Below are 15,115 nucleotides of genomic sequence, written 5' to 3' on the forward strand. Positions count from 1 at the left end.
AGTCAAACACGGACATATATACATATATATATATATATATATATATATATATATATATATATATATATATATATATAGTGTGCTACCGTTTTACACAGCTTTAGTTAGCACGACATAATACCAACCAAATCAGTCTACGCCCAACATCTCCTAACTTCCCTAAAAACCTAATCTCATTGTGTGGCTGTAATTTTGACTGCAGGATATCAAATCTACAGATAAACGCGGGTTTGCTCGAAATATTGAAACTGCAGCTGCTCCATTAATGAATTCATTCATTCATTCAGTTAAAACCTCAGAGTTTCAGAGGTGTCTTCCAACACTTCCCACACTGCGGACAGTGAGCTGACAGGGTACAAAAACAACGTTGGGGAACGGTATCATTGGCCCCGCCCACCTCGCGTAGCCCACTATAACTGAGGGAAGAGTGAGAGAAGCTTCTACACGGTAAGCGATCAAAACTTAACAACAGTTACAGTTAAACCAGGAGAGAATCAAGACTGTAGTTCAGTCTAATGTGTTCGTGTTCGCTGAATAACTTACTGAGGCTGTTAAAGATTTGAAAAGAGTTGTAAAGACGGCGTGTTTCTTTTCTGTCACACGATTTCCTCCACGCCTCTTTGAAGTAGTGTTTTCTCCAGAAATAGCGGTGAAGATGGCGTTAGCCCGCACTGTTACCAAACACCGAAAGCCCTGAGGACGTTGACCTGATCGGGGAATAACGGTTAAGAGGGAACTGACTGTTCCTTAACAGCGATAGAAACTAATGAAGAGTGGGAATACTTCTGTTTGTAAGTCTAGAGCGTATTTACTTCATCTGACTTTAATAAAAGCTGTTCTCTTCACTCCGCTGTGTTTGCCTCACTCAGCTGACGACGCGTCGGCACTTCAGTTTTTAAATGTAGCCGCTGAACAGTGATAATACACAGTTCTTCAGGGCTCTTTAGTAAAGAGAACGCGTCTATTTCTCTATAGGACCATTTCGGGCTTAAATGTTTTTTTTTTACTGTGAAAAGTTCTTCAGACTGATGGAGAATGTGTTGTATAGAGATCTATATAGCGCCTTTTTGAAAATGGTTCCTATGGGTTCTTCTGCTGTTACAAGCTTGACATCTTAACAATATTAGAACCCTTTTTGGAACTACATGGAACCATTTTCAAAAAGTTTCTATTAAGAACCATATACAACACACTCCCAAGAAATCAGAAGAACCATTTTACCATGCAAAAAACTATTTAAGCATTTTTTTAAGTGTGTAGACATGGATACTAAATAGTAAACGTACAGTCTTGAGTATGAAATGGATTCATAGATAAGATATTTTTAGATCTCTTATAAAGTAAATTACAGGATTATGTACTGTAGTACAGTATTACAGGTCATGATTATCGACCTGCCTGTGTCTCACCTGGCTCTGTGTTCAGAGTGAGTGTAGTGGTCCTTTGTCGCTGGGAAGTACATTCAGTTTAGTTACTAGATGTTATGAACTGCATTCCCCTGACCCCATCCATCAATGATCAGGACCACCACAGCAGGTATTACTTGGGTGGTGTGTCATTCTCAGCACTGCAGTGACACTGACATGGCAGTGGCATTGTAGTGTGTGTTGTGTTGGTACAAGTGGAAAAGACACAGCAATGTTACTGGGGTTTTTAAACGTTGTGTACAATTTACTGCCCACATATGCAGAGAAACAGATTACAATCACAATCTATAATTGAAGGGTTTCACTTTACTCATGATATATGTTGTTGGGAGTGGGCTTTACACATCATATCATTGGTATATTATGACTAATACCACCTTTATTAGAGAAATAAAAATGTTTTCCACTGTACGTCAGCTGTTATTCTTTTCAAAAACTCATTATATCCAAAATTGTTACAAATTAAAGTACAGCATTTTAGAATGAAACTTATCAATTATAGAAAGTGCACTTGTATGGTAAGTAGAGCTGATAAAATGGACACTGAGTGTAGGTACAGTGTAAACCTAAAGTGGCCAGTGAGTGTATATTTACATGCACTGCTTGTAATTTTAGTTTAAGTAGTATTTAATATACCAGCATAACTTTATATCCAAAATATCTCGTAGTATAACTGTTAATATATGTGATTTTTAATATTTGTAGCTGTTTGTATGTGCACTCTAAGCCTCACCAACTGTTAATTTTTTGCTATTTTTAATTTTGTTGTGATGTAATGTTGTTGTTGATTTCTTCACTAGACTGCTGACAGACCTGGAGTCAGCAGAAGGTGAACTGTAACCTGAAGCTGCAGGATGTGGTAAAAACTGACAGCATATCATGACCACTGTAGCACAGTATTTCAGACAAGCTGTGAGTGCAAACACAACTTTAATTAGACACAGTTGGAGTAAAATGGCCCCTATCCCTAATGCCAAAATCTTTTAAATAGAAAGATGTGTTTTATTTAGATTATCTTAAATATATGGCAATATATTTTAAAATCTCTTGATATACAGTATGGGCCGTTCCATACCAACTCACTAACCCATGGCCCACAGTCATGGATTTTCTTGAAAAAAAACAAATCATGTGAAAACAGCTATTAAATTTATAGGAAAATCATATAGCTCTACTCCAAGTACTTTTTTAGTTATGAATTTTTGAAGTTTGGACCTTTTTGTCATTTTTGTGATTCTTTGTATGTGCACTCAAAGCCTCAACTCAATTGCTTACTTTTCGCTATATTGGGTTAAAATTTGTGCTGAACATCCAAGAAACTCTAAGGATGATTTCTAGCATAAATTCATGTAAACAGTTGTTGCTGAATGTTTCACAGTAATCAAATTATAAAAATATTTATTACCTGAACAAAGAATCTTTAATTTTCAAAAATGTATATCTCCACTAATTTTCACTCTCTTGCAACCGGGTCTCAACTCTGTGTAGTATTAATATAGTTCTATCACATCTAGAAGTTTTTTGATCCTGCATAAAAGATTGAGTACCACAGATCTTAGCTTCACAGCTGAAAACACACTTTTTAAGATATTTTGGCTGTACATTTTCCGAAGAAGCACTATTTGAATTTGCTAGAAAATCTTGTAAAGTATGTCAAAGTATGCCAGCATCAACTTCCCAAACATCTTGTAACAACAGGCTAATTCACATGTCTCCAAATAGTCTGTGAGTGCCACACTTAAAGCCACCTAAATCTATGGGGTGTAAGAATGGCATACTTAGAGCCACCAGCGAACACAGACAGACTGGCATTCAAACATGCTTGCTGTGGGGAAGCTTCTCAATAATTCTTGGGTATATCTTGAGGTGTATCTGTTGATGTCTCTGATACTGACGTGTCCTAACCCATCGCGAGTATGGACAGGGGTGGCTCTGGCGTGGATCTGACACCACTGTTGAGCCTTCTGGAAGTGTCGTGGGCTTAATTCCTTGAGACACTGGCGAAGAAAGGTGCTCACTTTGATGGCCCCAGTGAAGTGCTCACAAAGACATTTTGTTGTTGTTGTTGGTAGTATTGTTAAGTACCAGTAAAATGGTCATTGTGCACCCTGTTGTGTTATACGTAGGCTGGTTTGTTAGGTATGAGCACTTGAATCTGACAGTGAGAGGTCTGGTCGCTGTGGGAAGTCCCCTACCAATAGCACAATGAATTGAACATCTTTTCCTGTGTATAAGTAAAATTGTCCACACACACAGAGCAAGTTAACATTATCTAGTATGCAACAAATCAAGTCATTACAAGCTGTAACTTGCCACTTTCCGGAACCCAGTGAAACACAGGCTTAACAGGTATCACACAGAGATAGACAACCTTGAAGTCAACATAGTACAAATATCTACCTATGAAATAAAACCACTGCATCTAATATTACAGCCAGTGAAAAGTGAGATATTAACTATTTTCAAAAAGTTTTCAAATGATACAGGAGTAATATGACATTTCATTTTTTATATATCTACAGTGAAAAACAGTTTATCATAAAAAGGTCAAGCAAATTCAAATAACCCTTCTTGAGAAAATAAATCCGGGACCAAACAACTTCTATTTTATTCTTCTATCTCAAATAACTGGGTACACGAAAGTAAAAATTAGTGAAGATATTCATTTTTGAAAATTAAAGATTCTTTGTTTGGGTAAAAAAAAATATTTTCATAATTTGATTACTGTGAAACATTCAGCAACAACTGTTTGCATGAATGTTGGAAGTTATCCTTAGGGTTTCTTGGATGTTCAGTACAAATTTCAACACAGTCCAGTGTAAAGTAAGCAATTGAGTTGAGGCTTTGAGTGCACATACAAAGAATTATGAAAATGATGAAAAGAGCCAAACTTCAAAAATGCATAACTAAAAATGTACCTGGAGTAGAGCTATATGATTTTTCACCTTAATAGTTTTCACATTATTTTTCTTTTTCAAGAAAATCCGTGACTATGGGCCATGGGCTAGGTGAGTTGGTATAAAATGACCCATACTGTATATCAAGATATTTTGTAAATATATTGACATATATTTAAGATACATTTAAAAACATTTGCCACATTGTGTGGTCAAATATTTCTATTTAAAAGATTTTTGCATTAGGGATAGGGGTCATTTTACTCCAACTGCGTATAATTAAAGTTGTGTTTGCACACACAGCTTGTCTGCAATACTGTGCTACAATGGTCATGACATGCTGTCAGTGTTTACCACATCCTGCAGCTTCTGCTGACTACAGGTCTGTCAGCAGTCTAGTGAAGAAAACTGTTGACTAGAAAAATATTACACCCTAAGAAAGCCTTTGCTTTTCCAAAATGGAAAGTAGCCTGCATGATTGTCTTCCCATTTCTGTGAGGAGTTTTGTGAGGACCATGGCTAGACCTGGGCCGACCCAGATTGATCACATGCCTACTCAATCAAATAAAGAAAGAATATTTTATTAAGCTGCATTTTTTAAGATAATGAAATTTGAAGTGTTTTCTGTCAGTGCTGTCATTGTATTATGGCCATTTAATATCATTGCACTCTCTGAACTATTCACAAATGTGCAAGACATAGACCAAAGACCAAATCCAATGGTCCATCTTATTTTCTCACTGTCCAATTTTACTTCCATTATGTTGACTTCATTGGGCAAAGGTAGTACCTGTGGTGAGCAGAAACATACTTTATAGTAAAGGGTGTTGCTGTGTTGGTTGTGTTTATGTGAATCCAGCACTCTGGTTGATCTGCTTTTTATTGATTTTGGTATCATCATAGGGTAGAAGTCATGATATTGCACGTTGGAAAATTGTATCTATCAACCTGGCATACCTGCTTTTTCATTGGCCTACCCAAAAATTTATTTCTGCCTGTGTGTTTGTTTCTTTTGTTGTTGCCACAGGTGTGTATGATTTTGATGTAGAAAAAAACAGCTTCCAGATATTTTGCATTTTCATCCTGTTAATTTGCATTATGTTTGGTGTTTATCACCCTTAATTTTTTGCAAATTGTACAGTTCAGTACCCTCTTGGTATTAAATCCACAAACTTCCTATAGAGCTGAGTATGATTAAAAAATGTTCAATACTAATACCAATCTTGACTTTGACACAGGTTCCTGAAAAATTAGTTATTTTGAAAGTGGGTGTGGTTTAAAAGAGAAACAACTGTCACATGTTGAAGTGAGTATATTTACTGAACGCAGTGGACTGCAGAGCACCGCACAGAATGTAAAAAGTGTTAACATGACTAACTTGCTTATGGCATGTCATTTAAACAGCCAGTCAGCAGTTTATTCTCATGTTGACTAGCAAATAGAGCTAATCAGTACCACAAGAATTATTGTAGACTCAATGATAAAGGTGTAAACCCACCAAATTATACAACTACCTCTCATGAAGAGGCATTCAGTCAATACTGAATAATAGATTTTGGAAAATTACTGTTGATCAGTTATTATTTAATTTTAAATACTACCTTTTTATGACATGTAGTGATACACAGACATCATCACAATCCTTCTGATACATATTTAGGACTTTTTGTGTAGTATTTACAGATTTTCTTTTTTTTAAAGAAGATATCAAGACCTCATTCTAGCTGCCTGTATATAAACGCCAGTACATGTTTACCTAATGGTGTCCCTTTTGGGTTAAGTAGCTCCCTGAAGATTCCACTATACCAAATATTTTTAGATGTGGCAGAGTAAGAGGTTTCCCTGTTGGCTTTCCCTGTTGGTAATGGCCGGGTGAGAACTCTGTTGATCCTTAGATTAAGAATTCACAGTAAGATTTCATGCAGCATTGTTATTGCTGAAGTCTTTTAGGCTAAAATAATCACCTTCTTTATATGCACCCTCTTCTTTTGATAAAAATGAACCCGTATAAGCACATTTGAAGTTTCTGTGTAGCTTTTGGACTCTTGGACTCTTTGGACTATAGAGCATCTGAGTGCTCTGATCATATGTCTGCATATCACTTCCCAGAGTAATAAACTGGAATACCTGGAATAAAATTTCCTCACAACTGTCACAGCCTCTTGTTATTTCAACCAGAGCAGTTTTTGCATGTGGCTTGTAATTCTTTGCATTTTTTATTCATTCTAATAGAAACTCCAGGTTTGGTCTCAACAACAGTCCTTTTGATTTTTAGGTGTGTACTGATGATCCCCCTCAGAGGCCTAGTATGAACCAGAGGAGCAGTCCTGAAGTCCTGTGGATTTCATTGCCTCAGTACTCTCCTGCTCCATGTGACCGCTTTAAGCACGCTTCTTGTGCCTACAGAGGAAATGTCTACGTGCTTGGAGGTAGACGGAAGTACTCCTTAAAGGATTTCTGGAAATACAATGTGGGTAAGTCACCCCTCTTCCTCTACGTGAAAGCTGTATCTGATACTGGTTGGACGCAGTTCCATTCCTCACTGATGAATGATGAAGTAAGATGATTTTCTCATGTCAGTGGTATTTTGTCATTTTAGCACTCAATGAGTGGAAAGAATTGGACTGTAGTAGTGACGAGGCACCTGAAGAATTGGAGGAACACAGCATGGTGGCACATCAGGTGACTTAAGTTAATTAATAAATTAGTTATTATCCAGTAACTACTATGAAACTATTAAACAAATGTACGTTAAGTGTGGATCTACATACAAGTTAGATTTTAGGTAGTTAAACAAAACATTAAGGGGGAAATCCACAGTGCATACTCTTAAGATGCCTGTTTAAAAAGATATGTCTTTAGCTGCTTTTTAAAAGATTCCACAGAATCAGCAGACCTTAAAGGAGTGGGCAGAGCATTCCACAGCTTAGGTGCTATGACCTCTAGTGTTCGACCACCACGAGTCTGCACCAAAATACACCATTCTAAAGAAATGTAGTAAGACGTCTAAAGCAATGCTATGTCACAGAGTTAAAAAGTTGTAACATGAAATGGTTATGAATACATTGCTTTACAATAATTCTGTCAAGGTTTTGGCCCAAAATGTATTTTTTAAAATCCATACATGGCAGAGCGGTACATGTAGGTTGTTGTAAGGTAAGGTAAGATCCCCAAAGAAAACATATATTTTCAGACACTATTTGCCATTGTAGTCCTCAGGAGACACAGCTATGTAAAACCTCAGGAGACACATCTACAGGAACTGGTGGTTTTGGATAGATTCCACAGAATCAGCAGACCTTAAAAGAGTGGGCAGAGGGTTCCACAGTTTAGAAGCTATGGCTATATTTAAGTTGTAGACATCACAACAGTGGTGTCGTCACCACCGTAAAGAAATCTGAGTCAGTAAGTTCCTCTATTATGCACCATCTTACGTCAAACCACTTTGAATGACTGTGTTTACATCTCAGTGGAATTCCCCTTTAACCAACTATTTACTGTTGTCTTAACATGTAATTATGGCTTTACATGGAGGGGCTTCAGACTTGACAGGAATGGGATACGTCATGTGGACAATGAAAATATTACTCATGTTGTTGTGTCACATTATGGTTTTATTCTTTCTCAGGGTTTGCTCTATATTTTTGGAGGCTTGAGAGATTCAGGATATTCAAACTCAAAAACACCTCTCTGGCTATTTGACACAGGTGATGCAGGAGATTTGCATTGTAATAAATCACTGAAACATGATTTTAATATGAATGCATGTGTTAGAATGATTTTGGTAATACATTGTTTCACAGAACTATTTTTGCAGCATGCAGAAGAAGAAAATGGCCATTATTGATTCTCACTGTAATGTTGTCTTTCTATTCTCTGCAGGTAAAGAAAAGTGGCTACATTTACAAGAGCAAAGTTCACCTTCTCAGGTAAAAGACACTTATAAAAACAGGGTGGATTTTTACAGTCAAATCTTCTTAAATAGACTGTTGTGACTGTGTGTGTTTTGGCTGTTGTAAATGAGATTCATCCTTCTTTGCTAGCATGTGGTGCCATCCAATAGAAAAGGACATAGTGCTGTAGTGTTGGAATCCTCTATGTATATTTATGGGGGATACATTGACATGAGAGGGACCTCACAGGAATTCTGGAGATTAGACCTGGGTGAGTACGATAATATTTTGTACACGGGATAGAATATCATGAGAAAACATTCTCAGTGAGGCATGAATATGAATAACACACAGAAAAATGGTAAGCATAATATTATTGAAGAAAAGACAAAATGATCACAGAATGTAAACTTAGATAACTGCAATATTTTTGAGTTGCATGAGGTTAAGACTCTTAAAAACAAGATCTGGCTTTACACGGTGAAACTGTCATGCGGCTAGTTTCATGTGTTGAACGTAATTTTGGTGCAACTTAACATGAAGCACTTAGAAAAAAAACAGTGTATATGTTATTTATGTGTACATAATTGTAGCATTTATAGCTACCATTTTCATTTTTTCAAATGTCAGTATCAGAAAACTAGAAAATATTTTTACTATATTTTTAATTTTTTTTGTCTGATCTTTGTATGTAAGCCTTTAAAAATCAATGTTTAAGTAGCCATTACAGTTGTACTTGATATCTTGTCTATCCTGTTCTTGAAACACTGTGAGTTCATCGAGAAGCACATCTCAGTCTCCCCTTCTGTAATAACTTTCATCCTTTGATTATTAAAGATATCTAAGCTCTATGTAAAATTAGGGGTGTTTTCTAGCTATGTAGATCACAATAACAAAAGGCTAACAAAGAAGAAAAAGCACTAGCACAAGCAACCGTTTAAACAGCTGTTAGCATTAGCTGGCTAGTTAATCCAACTGGTTGGAGAAACATTAGCTTTGAGAAACCTATTTGTTTCTTGTCATGGCTCAGGTAACTGACAAAATAAAACACTACTAACCTTACATGAAGTCAGTCATAAGGATCTCATGTTCAACCGTTTAATGAATAAACTTCTGTTTTATCGTCTTGTCTATTAATGCTATGAAATTAATCATTAAAATGTTTTTGACATGATCACATGAGGCACTATATCAGCATTTGGTTGTTTTCGTAGAACTTGTTTCCAAAGCAACTGTTATGGCTTAGTTTGAAATGGGTTGTGCAACTCAAGTGTGTTTCATTTAGTTTCATTAAGTTTAAAGCAACTACAGTGCCATAAAGAGTCCATTGGAGCAGCAAGTTTTCTTCCCTAAATAACTTACTAATTGAGATTGAGATTTGGCCCATTTAGACTAAAAAGACCAACAATAGGTCCACATGCTGTGTCAAAAATCAGTTAACTGCTTATGCGTTTATGCTACAAAAGCCTTCTGCAGCACTGTTTCACCAGTGCCCTTAGCATTCAGAGTTCACAAAGTCGTCTGACACCTGGTCCGTGTAGTCTCTGCACAGTGTAGCTTAATCATACCTGTATGACCTTTACAGGTGATGATACTGTATGTGTCTGTTTTAGATTCTAGGGTGTGGTCATTGTTGATCAATGCACCTGTAGGTCCTGGACCCAGGCATAGTCACTCTGCCATGACCCACAGGGACTGTATGTACCTGTATGGTGGCCTGCAAGGCCTGAAGGAGCAGAGGGACCTTTGGAGATGGAGCCTCAGCAGCCAGGCTTGGAGCTACATCAGAGCCTCGTGCGTGAGCCATATGATCAACACACATTACACACAAGAATAATAAATATCACTGTTAAACCCAAGTCTTTATTCAATCAATTAATATATCTTTATTTAAACTCAGATTACATTAAGGGGGATCCTCATTTACAATGTAGTTGACCATTATATGAAAACACATATTGAAAAAAAGTATTGAAAGGAGGAAATATAAATTTGTGAGAGTAAAACAATAGAAAAGAAAATAAAAAAGGACCAAATATTATTATTAAAACACTACATAAGACAGGAAATGTAGGAAACTATAACAAATAAGGTTAACAAATCAAAATGATCAAATAAGACTATTAAACAAAATAAAAATCTTAGTTCAGCTTATACAGAAACATAATATGTTGTGTCAAATGAGTTAGTGAAAGCCACCTGTCCCATGCAACACTTCGTAACACTGTTCCTTTGTAATGAGTACTAGAATCTAAACACTGTAAACCAGTCAGAAATGCAAATTAGCCAAAAGACAGATACCTCAGCTCTGAGAATTGGTACATTGCCTGTACTTAACCTGGCTCACTTGCCACTGAATTAACCTTCTCTCACAGCTAGTTGGTTAATTATTAATGATAGGGTTTTATTTCTTATCAAGTATACACACAGGCAAAAAGGGTGAAACTTTATAGCTAAATGCATACATATACTTAACATATAAAAAGGTTCCCATGCCTTATTGTACTGTCTGCAACACTGATACCTTCAGCACATTCTGATATGTTTTGGGATTGCAGTAAGAAATGCATTATAGACTGCTTTCAACAATTTTCTTTTTTGTTTATATGTCATTGGAAGTGGGCTTTACACATACAATTAGTATCAATGCTTTATTATAATTAATACTACCTTTATTAAAAAAATTAGATTTTTATGTATGTATTTTTTTTATTATACATCAACTGTTGTACTTCTCAAAAACAAAATAGATGCACAAAGTTTAGAATGAAATTATAATATTATATAATATCTATGTGATCTGATCTATTTGAAATCCCTATGGACAGGAATCCTTTTCTGTGTGATGACAGATTTATTTACACTACCTCAAAACGGTTCATTTTTGCTGATCTATCTACTGCAATCCAATTACGCAACTACTGCGACAGTGGCTATTACACTGCTATGATATTGTTTCCAATGAGAAGACTACTGCAGTGATTAATAAACCAGCTATTTGGTGTGGGATGCAACTGCATCATCTCTTAAGAAGCTAATATTAGTCCATTGAAATGAGCCCCCCCTTAGTAACCCATACTAAGAGTAACAACAATTTTACCATAATAAGAGCAACAACCATTAATAAATGCAAATGTCTGTGAAATAGAGTTGATCATTTGTTTTTGTAAATTTACATTTTATTTCTGTGTTAAAATACAGTATCTATGGTTTACTGACATGCATTTAACCATTAACAAACAAGGTATTGACCATTAAAATGTACAGTACTTTGACAGTAACGATACATCTGTTACAGTGTAGTCAACTCTCTGTAAAGGAGCAGGAAAAAAATCAAGCAAAAAAAAGTTTACACATCTTGTCCTTTATCTCAAACATCAGCCACAGCTTCAGTGTAAAACTAAGGAAGCTAAAACTAAAGAAAGTGGAAAAATTGGGTGACACATTTTTGTGATCCATTGTTTTAATTGGTTAATAAACATTAACCCCTTACAATTCTCCAATGCTCTTGTGTCTGAATGCATTCAGATCTTCACAGCATTGTTCCAACATCTAGTGTAAAGCATTTTCAGAATAGTAGAGGCTGTTGCTGCAGTGAAGAGGGACATAGTCTCTATTAATACTCTGTTGATTTCAGAAGAAACGCCGAATGAGCAAGTGTCTACGAACATAATGAATGTACAGTAGATTTCTGATCCTGAGTCTACATGTAACAAGTGCTAAACTGATTGTTTATTGCACTCTAATAATGTTTGATTTTCTGTTTTCTTTCTTTACTAGCTCAGGGCCCACTAAACTGATGGGCCACTCAGTGGTGGTCTACAAGGACAGCATGCTGCTCTTTGGTGGAGGAGAGACCCAGAGTGCCCCCAGGAACTGTCTATGGAGGTTCAGTCTGACCACATTAACCTGGGAGAAGCTCCCTTCACTGCCTGGATTCACCGCTCCATGCCGAGTTCACCACTGCACCGTGGGTCTTGGCCCTAATTTCCAGCCTGGACCACCCAATAATATCAGTGCTACCTTCCCATCAAAAAGCAACAACAACAATAAGCTCAGACCTTTCAAGAACAAGTGTTTCCCATCCAGTCCATCCACATGGCAGCCTGAAGAAGATATTGAACTTGAGACTATACGCATGGGGGAGAAAAATGGGCAGGCTTTAGACAAGACTAAGCCTTGGGGGAGCTGTCTTACCTTTGAGAACCACAAAGTTATGCGAGAGACAGAGGACAGTAAGCATTCAGCAGAGGAGACAGAGGACAGTTTGGCCCACGAAATGCCTAACCTGCTGCTCATATTAGGGGGTAAACCTCTAAAGGAGCAGGCTGCCATCGCAGTGTGGCAAATGACACTGGCAGAGAGCTGACTTAGAGGAGGTGAGCCATTATGTAAGAGGAAACAGAATGACTTTGGTTGTCCAGTACAAGCAAAATGTTAATGTACTGTTTAAGCCAGATGTTAATGCACTGTTGAATTAAAATATTTTACAAAAGCTTTTTATATATTGTTTTTTACATATGCACTGTATAAACTGTTTTATACATATATTTTTGTTTCCATTGTTTTACTCATTGTCTTCAGTACCGTAATTCTTAAAGTTTATTGTATTGCAACAACACAGATTTTCATATAATTAACATACCTCAAAGAGAAATATTTGTGCATTATGTTGACTGATGCTTATTTTTTATTAATATTTTGTTCAAGACAATGTATTACGCTAAGTACTATAATAGCCATGAAACAAAAGATTTGTATTACCAGTATTGCTATAATCATCAGATGCTTTTTACATTGTCTAGAGAGTCTTATCAGAGTCTTTAACATTGGTTTATATATATATAGACTTTTTTTTTTTTCTGACTTTTGAAAAATGTCAAATGTACCAAATATTTCTAATTTAAAAATAAACATAATGGACCTTATCATATACATTGTGATCTAATCATACTAAAAAGTTTAAAAAGTAGTTTTAGTTGTTTAATTTCTTGTTTAGATTTAACCTAATTAGGTGAAACAGTTCACCATATGTAGGCTACCTTCAAAATTCAGATTCAACTAATGCTTCTTTTAAAGACTGACAAATATGGGAAGATTTTGTAATGTAGAAATCAATAACTGTGGGAAATGTAACCCTTCATTAGCCGCATGTTTTTACCTGCTTATCTAAACAAGCGTTGATGATTAGATAAAAAAAGGAAATAGAATATATTATAAATACAAATATGAGTATATAAGTAACTGCTTTTTTCTTTTATCAGTAATAAATAAGAACAACATTAATTATCCTAATCTAAAATACAGTTCAAATAGACACAGAGAAGTGACCTCAACAAGTACATACTTTAAATGGCTTTGCTTTATACAAGCTGTAGTAAGAAACAGTAGTTCATGTTTGTTTGTATCTGTGTTGTAAGGACACTCAGGTGAGACCTTCAGTAGTCTAGGTTTTGTGCCAATGAGACGCAGGAGTCACACTAGAGAGTAACAGCAGGTCTGCAGTGATGTAAACCACACATGACCGTGACTGTCTTGGCCCACTAACCTATAAGAAATTGGCTCGCCGCTGAGGAAGTGTTATTTTTAGAGGGCTTTCACGCCGACGTCTGGTCACTCTCAGACGCTGTGGTTCACTTTTGGCCACGTTCCTCGTGTCCATGTGATGCACGTACGAGCCCAAAGCTCTTAATGAGAAGGCAGACAGAGGAAGGTACAGCAGAATGACCTGACCTGGCCGATTTACATGCACATTTGTTTATCATGAGATATCAAACTATTTGCTCTTCGTGATTCCACGGTCGTTAAACTTCTTATCCAGTGGAAGGCGCGCGCTTCTACATAACCATAAAACCTCCTTACATCCAAGGCAGCACACAGCGAAAATCTCAAATATGGATGGAATTATGAATGGAGCGATTATATCACGATTACATCAGGGAACAGTTCTATTTACTCAGTGAGTATCATCATTCATTCATTCGTTCATTCTAACGAGCCCTATGTAAATGTACCAATCATAGCGCAGGTTTATTAACTACCAGCCAATCCTAGCGCAGAAACAAGAACCACAAGCCGGTCCTCGTATGAACTACTAGCCAATCCCAGCGCAGGAGGCGGGGCGTTGTCGGAATACGAGTGGGAAAAAAACACAACGCGACCTGTATTATGCAGCGAGGCCAACAGATGGCGCCAAAACACTAAGTAAAAAGGCGTGATTCTCCATTCGCATCACTGTACAGAAACAAAGCATAGCACACGTTTGAACTCCACAGCCGGCACTTTTCCCCCTAAACAGTTTAGGATTAATTAATACATCATGGAACATGACGTCACGTGGTTTAATGTGATCAGAGAACCTGAACGACAATCGCTTCTTTTAAGTTCCAAATAAAACGACCGGTGTTGTTTAATGATCCTGTATATTTAAACACTCTTTACATTAATGAGCACAATCTGGAATTGGAATTAACAGTTCTGTTAAATAATAATAAGACCTGATGGCCCAGAACACTCATTTGTTGTTGCCTGAAAAAATACTGAGGGGCCAAAACTCAATTAAATGAGATATTAAGAGAGATCTTTATCTTCACATTTTTGAAAAAGACACTGCTGGTAAATGAGTGTTACACACAGACAGGCTATTGTACTGTACTGTACTGCATTGTCCTGTACTGTATTGTACTGTAATGCTCCTTCAAGGAAAACGTGGAAAGCGCTGAAAGCGAGACTGATGTTTTGACGGTTTACACTTCATTCAAGTGTCCAGTGGGCCATATATCCTTCACCTTGGCTGGCCATGCTGCTAATCACGGGTTGGAGTGGCTCCATGAGCCGCAGCTGATGCTGAGGCTCTCTCAGTCTCTTCTGCTTTCCTCCAGTTGGCGGAGCGCCCCGC

The 15,115-nt window shown here is 36.9% G+C and overlaps 1 protein-coding gene across 2 annotated transcripts; it reads left to right on the forward strand.

Annotated features, from left to right (window-relative positions):
- Positions 1–389: 389 nt before the first annotated feature.
- Positions 390–13,019, forward strand: si:dkey-3d4.3 (ras guanine nucleotide exchange factor F). 2 transcript variants are annotated; one of them, XM_036590997.1, is made up of 8 exons: positions 390–447; positions 6,600–6,798; positions 6,924–7,006; positions 7,953–8,031; positions 8,207–8,253; positions 8,368–8,488; positions 9,831–10,011; positions 11,998–13,018. In XM_036590997.1, the coding sequence occupies exons 2-8, from the start codon at positions 6,633–6,635 to the stop codon at positions 12,584–12,586; spliced, it is 1,266 nt and encodes a 421-aa protein (XP_036446890.1). In that variant the 5' UTR covers positions 390–447; positions 6,600–6,632; the 3' UTR covers positions 12,587–13,018. The 2 variants fall into 2 exon arrangements, with proteins under 2 accessions (XP_036446890.1, XP_036446970.1); XM_036591077.1 differs by lacking the exon at positions 390–447 and adding an exon at positions 455–791 and having other exon boundaries at positions 11,998–13,019.
- Positions 13,020–15,115: the final 2,096 nt, after the last annotated feature.

This window comes from Colossoma macropomum, unplaced genomic scaffold (genome assembly GCF_904425465.1).
Source record: "Colossoma macropomum unplaced genomic scaffold, Colossoma_macropomum, whole genome shotgun sequence".
NCBI classification, from domain to species: Eukaryota; Metazoa; Chordata; class Actinopteri; order Characiformes; family Serrasalmidae; genus Colossoma; species Colossoma macropomum.

Excerpts from the sequence above, each read along its gene's own strand:
- si:dkey-3d4.3 (XM_036590997.1), top strand. The coding sequence starts at position 6,633 with ATGAACCAGAGGAGCAGTCCTGAAGTCCTGTGGATTTCATTGCCTCAG. Across the intron at positions 7,007-7,952 it reads ACAGCATGGTGGCACATCAG|GGTTTGCTCTATATTTTTGG; the intron begins GTGACTTAAGTT and ends ATTCTTTCTCAG. Across the intron at positions 8,032-8,206 it reads TCTCTGGCTATTTGACACAG|GTAAAGAAAAGTGGCTACAT; the intron begins GTGATGCAGGAG and ends TATTCTCTGCAG.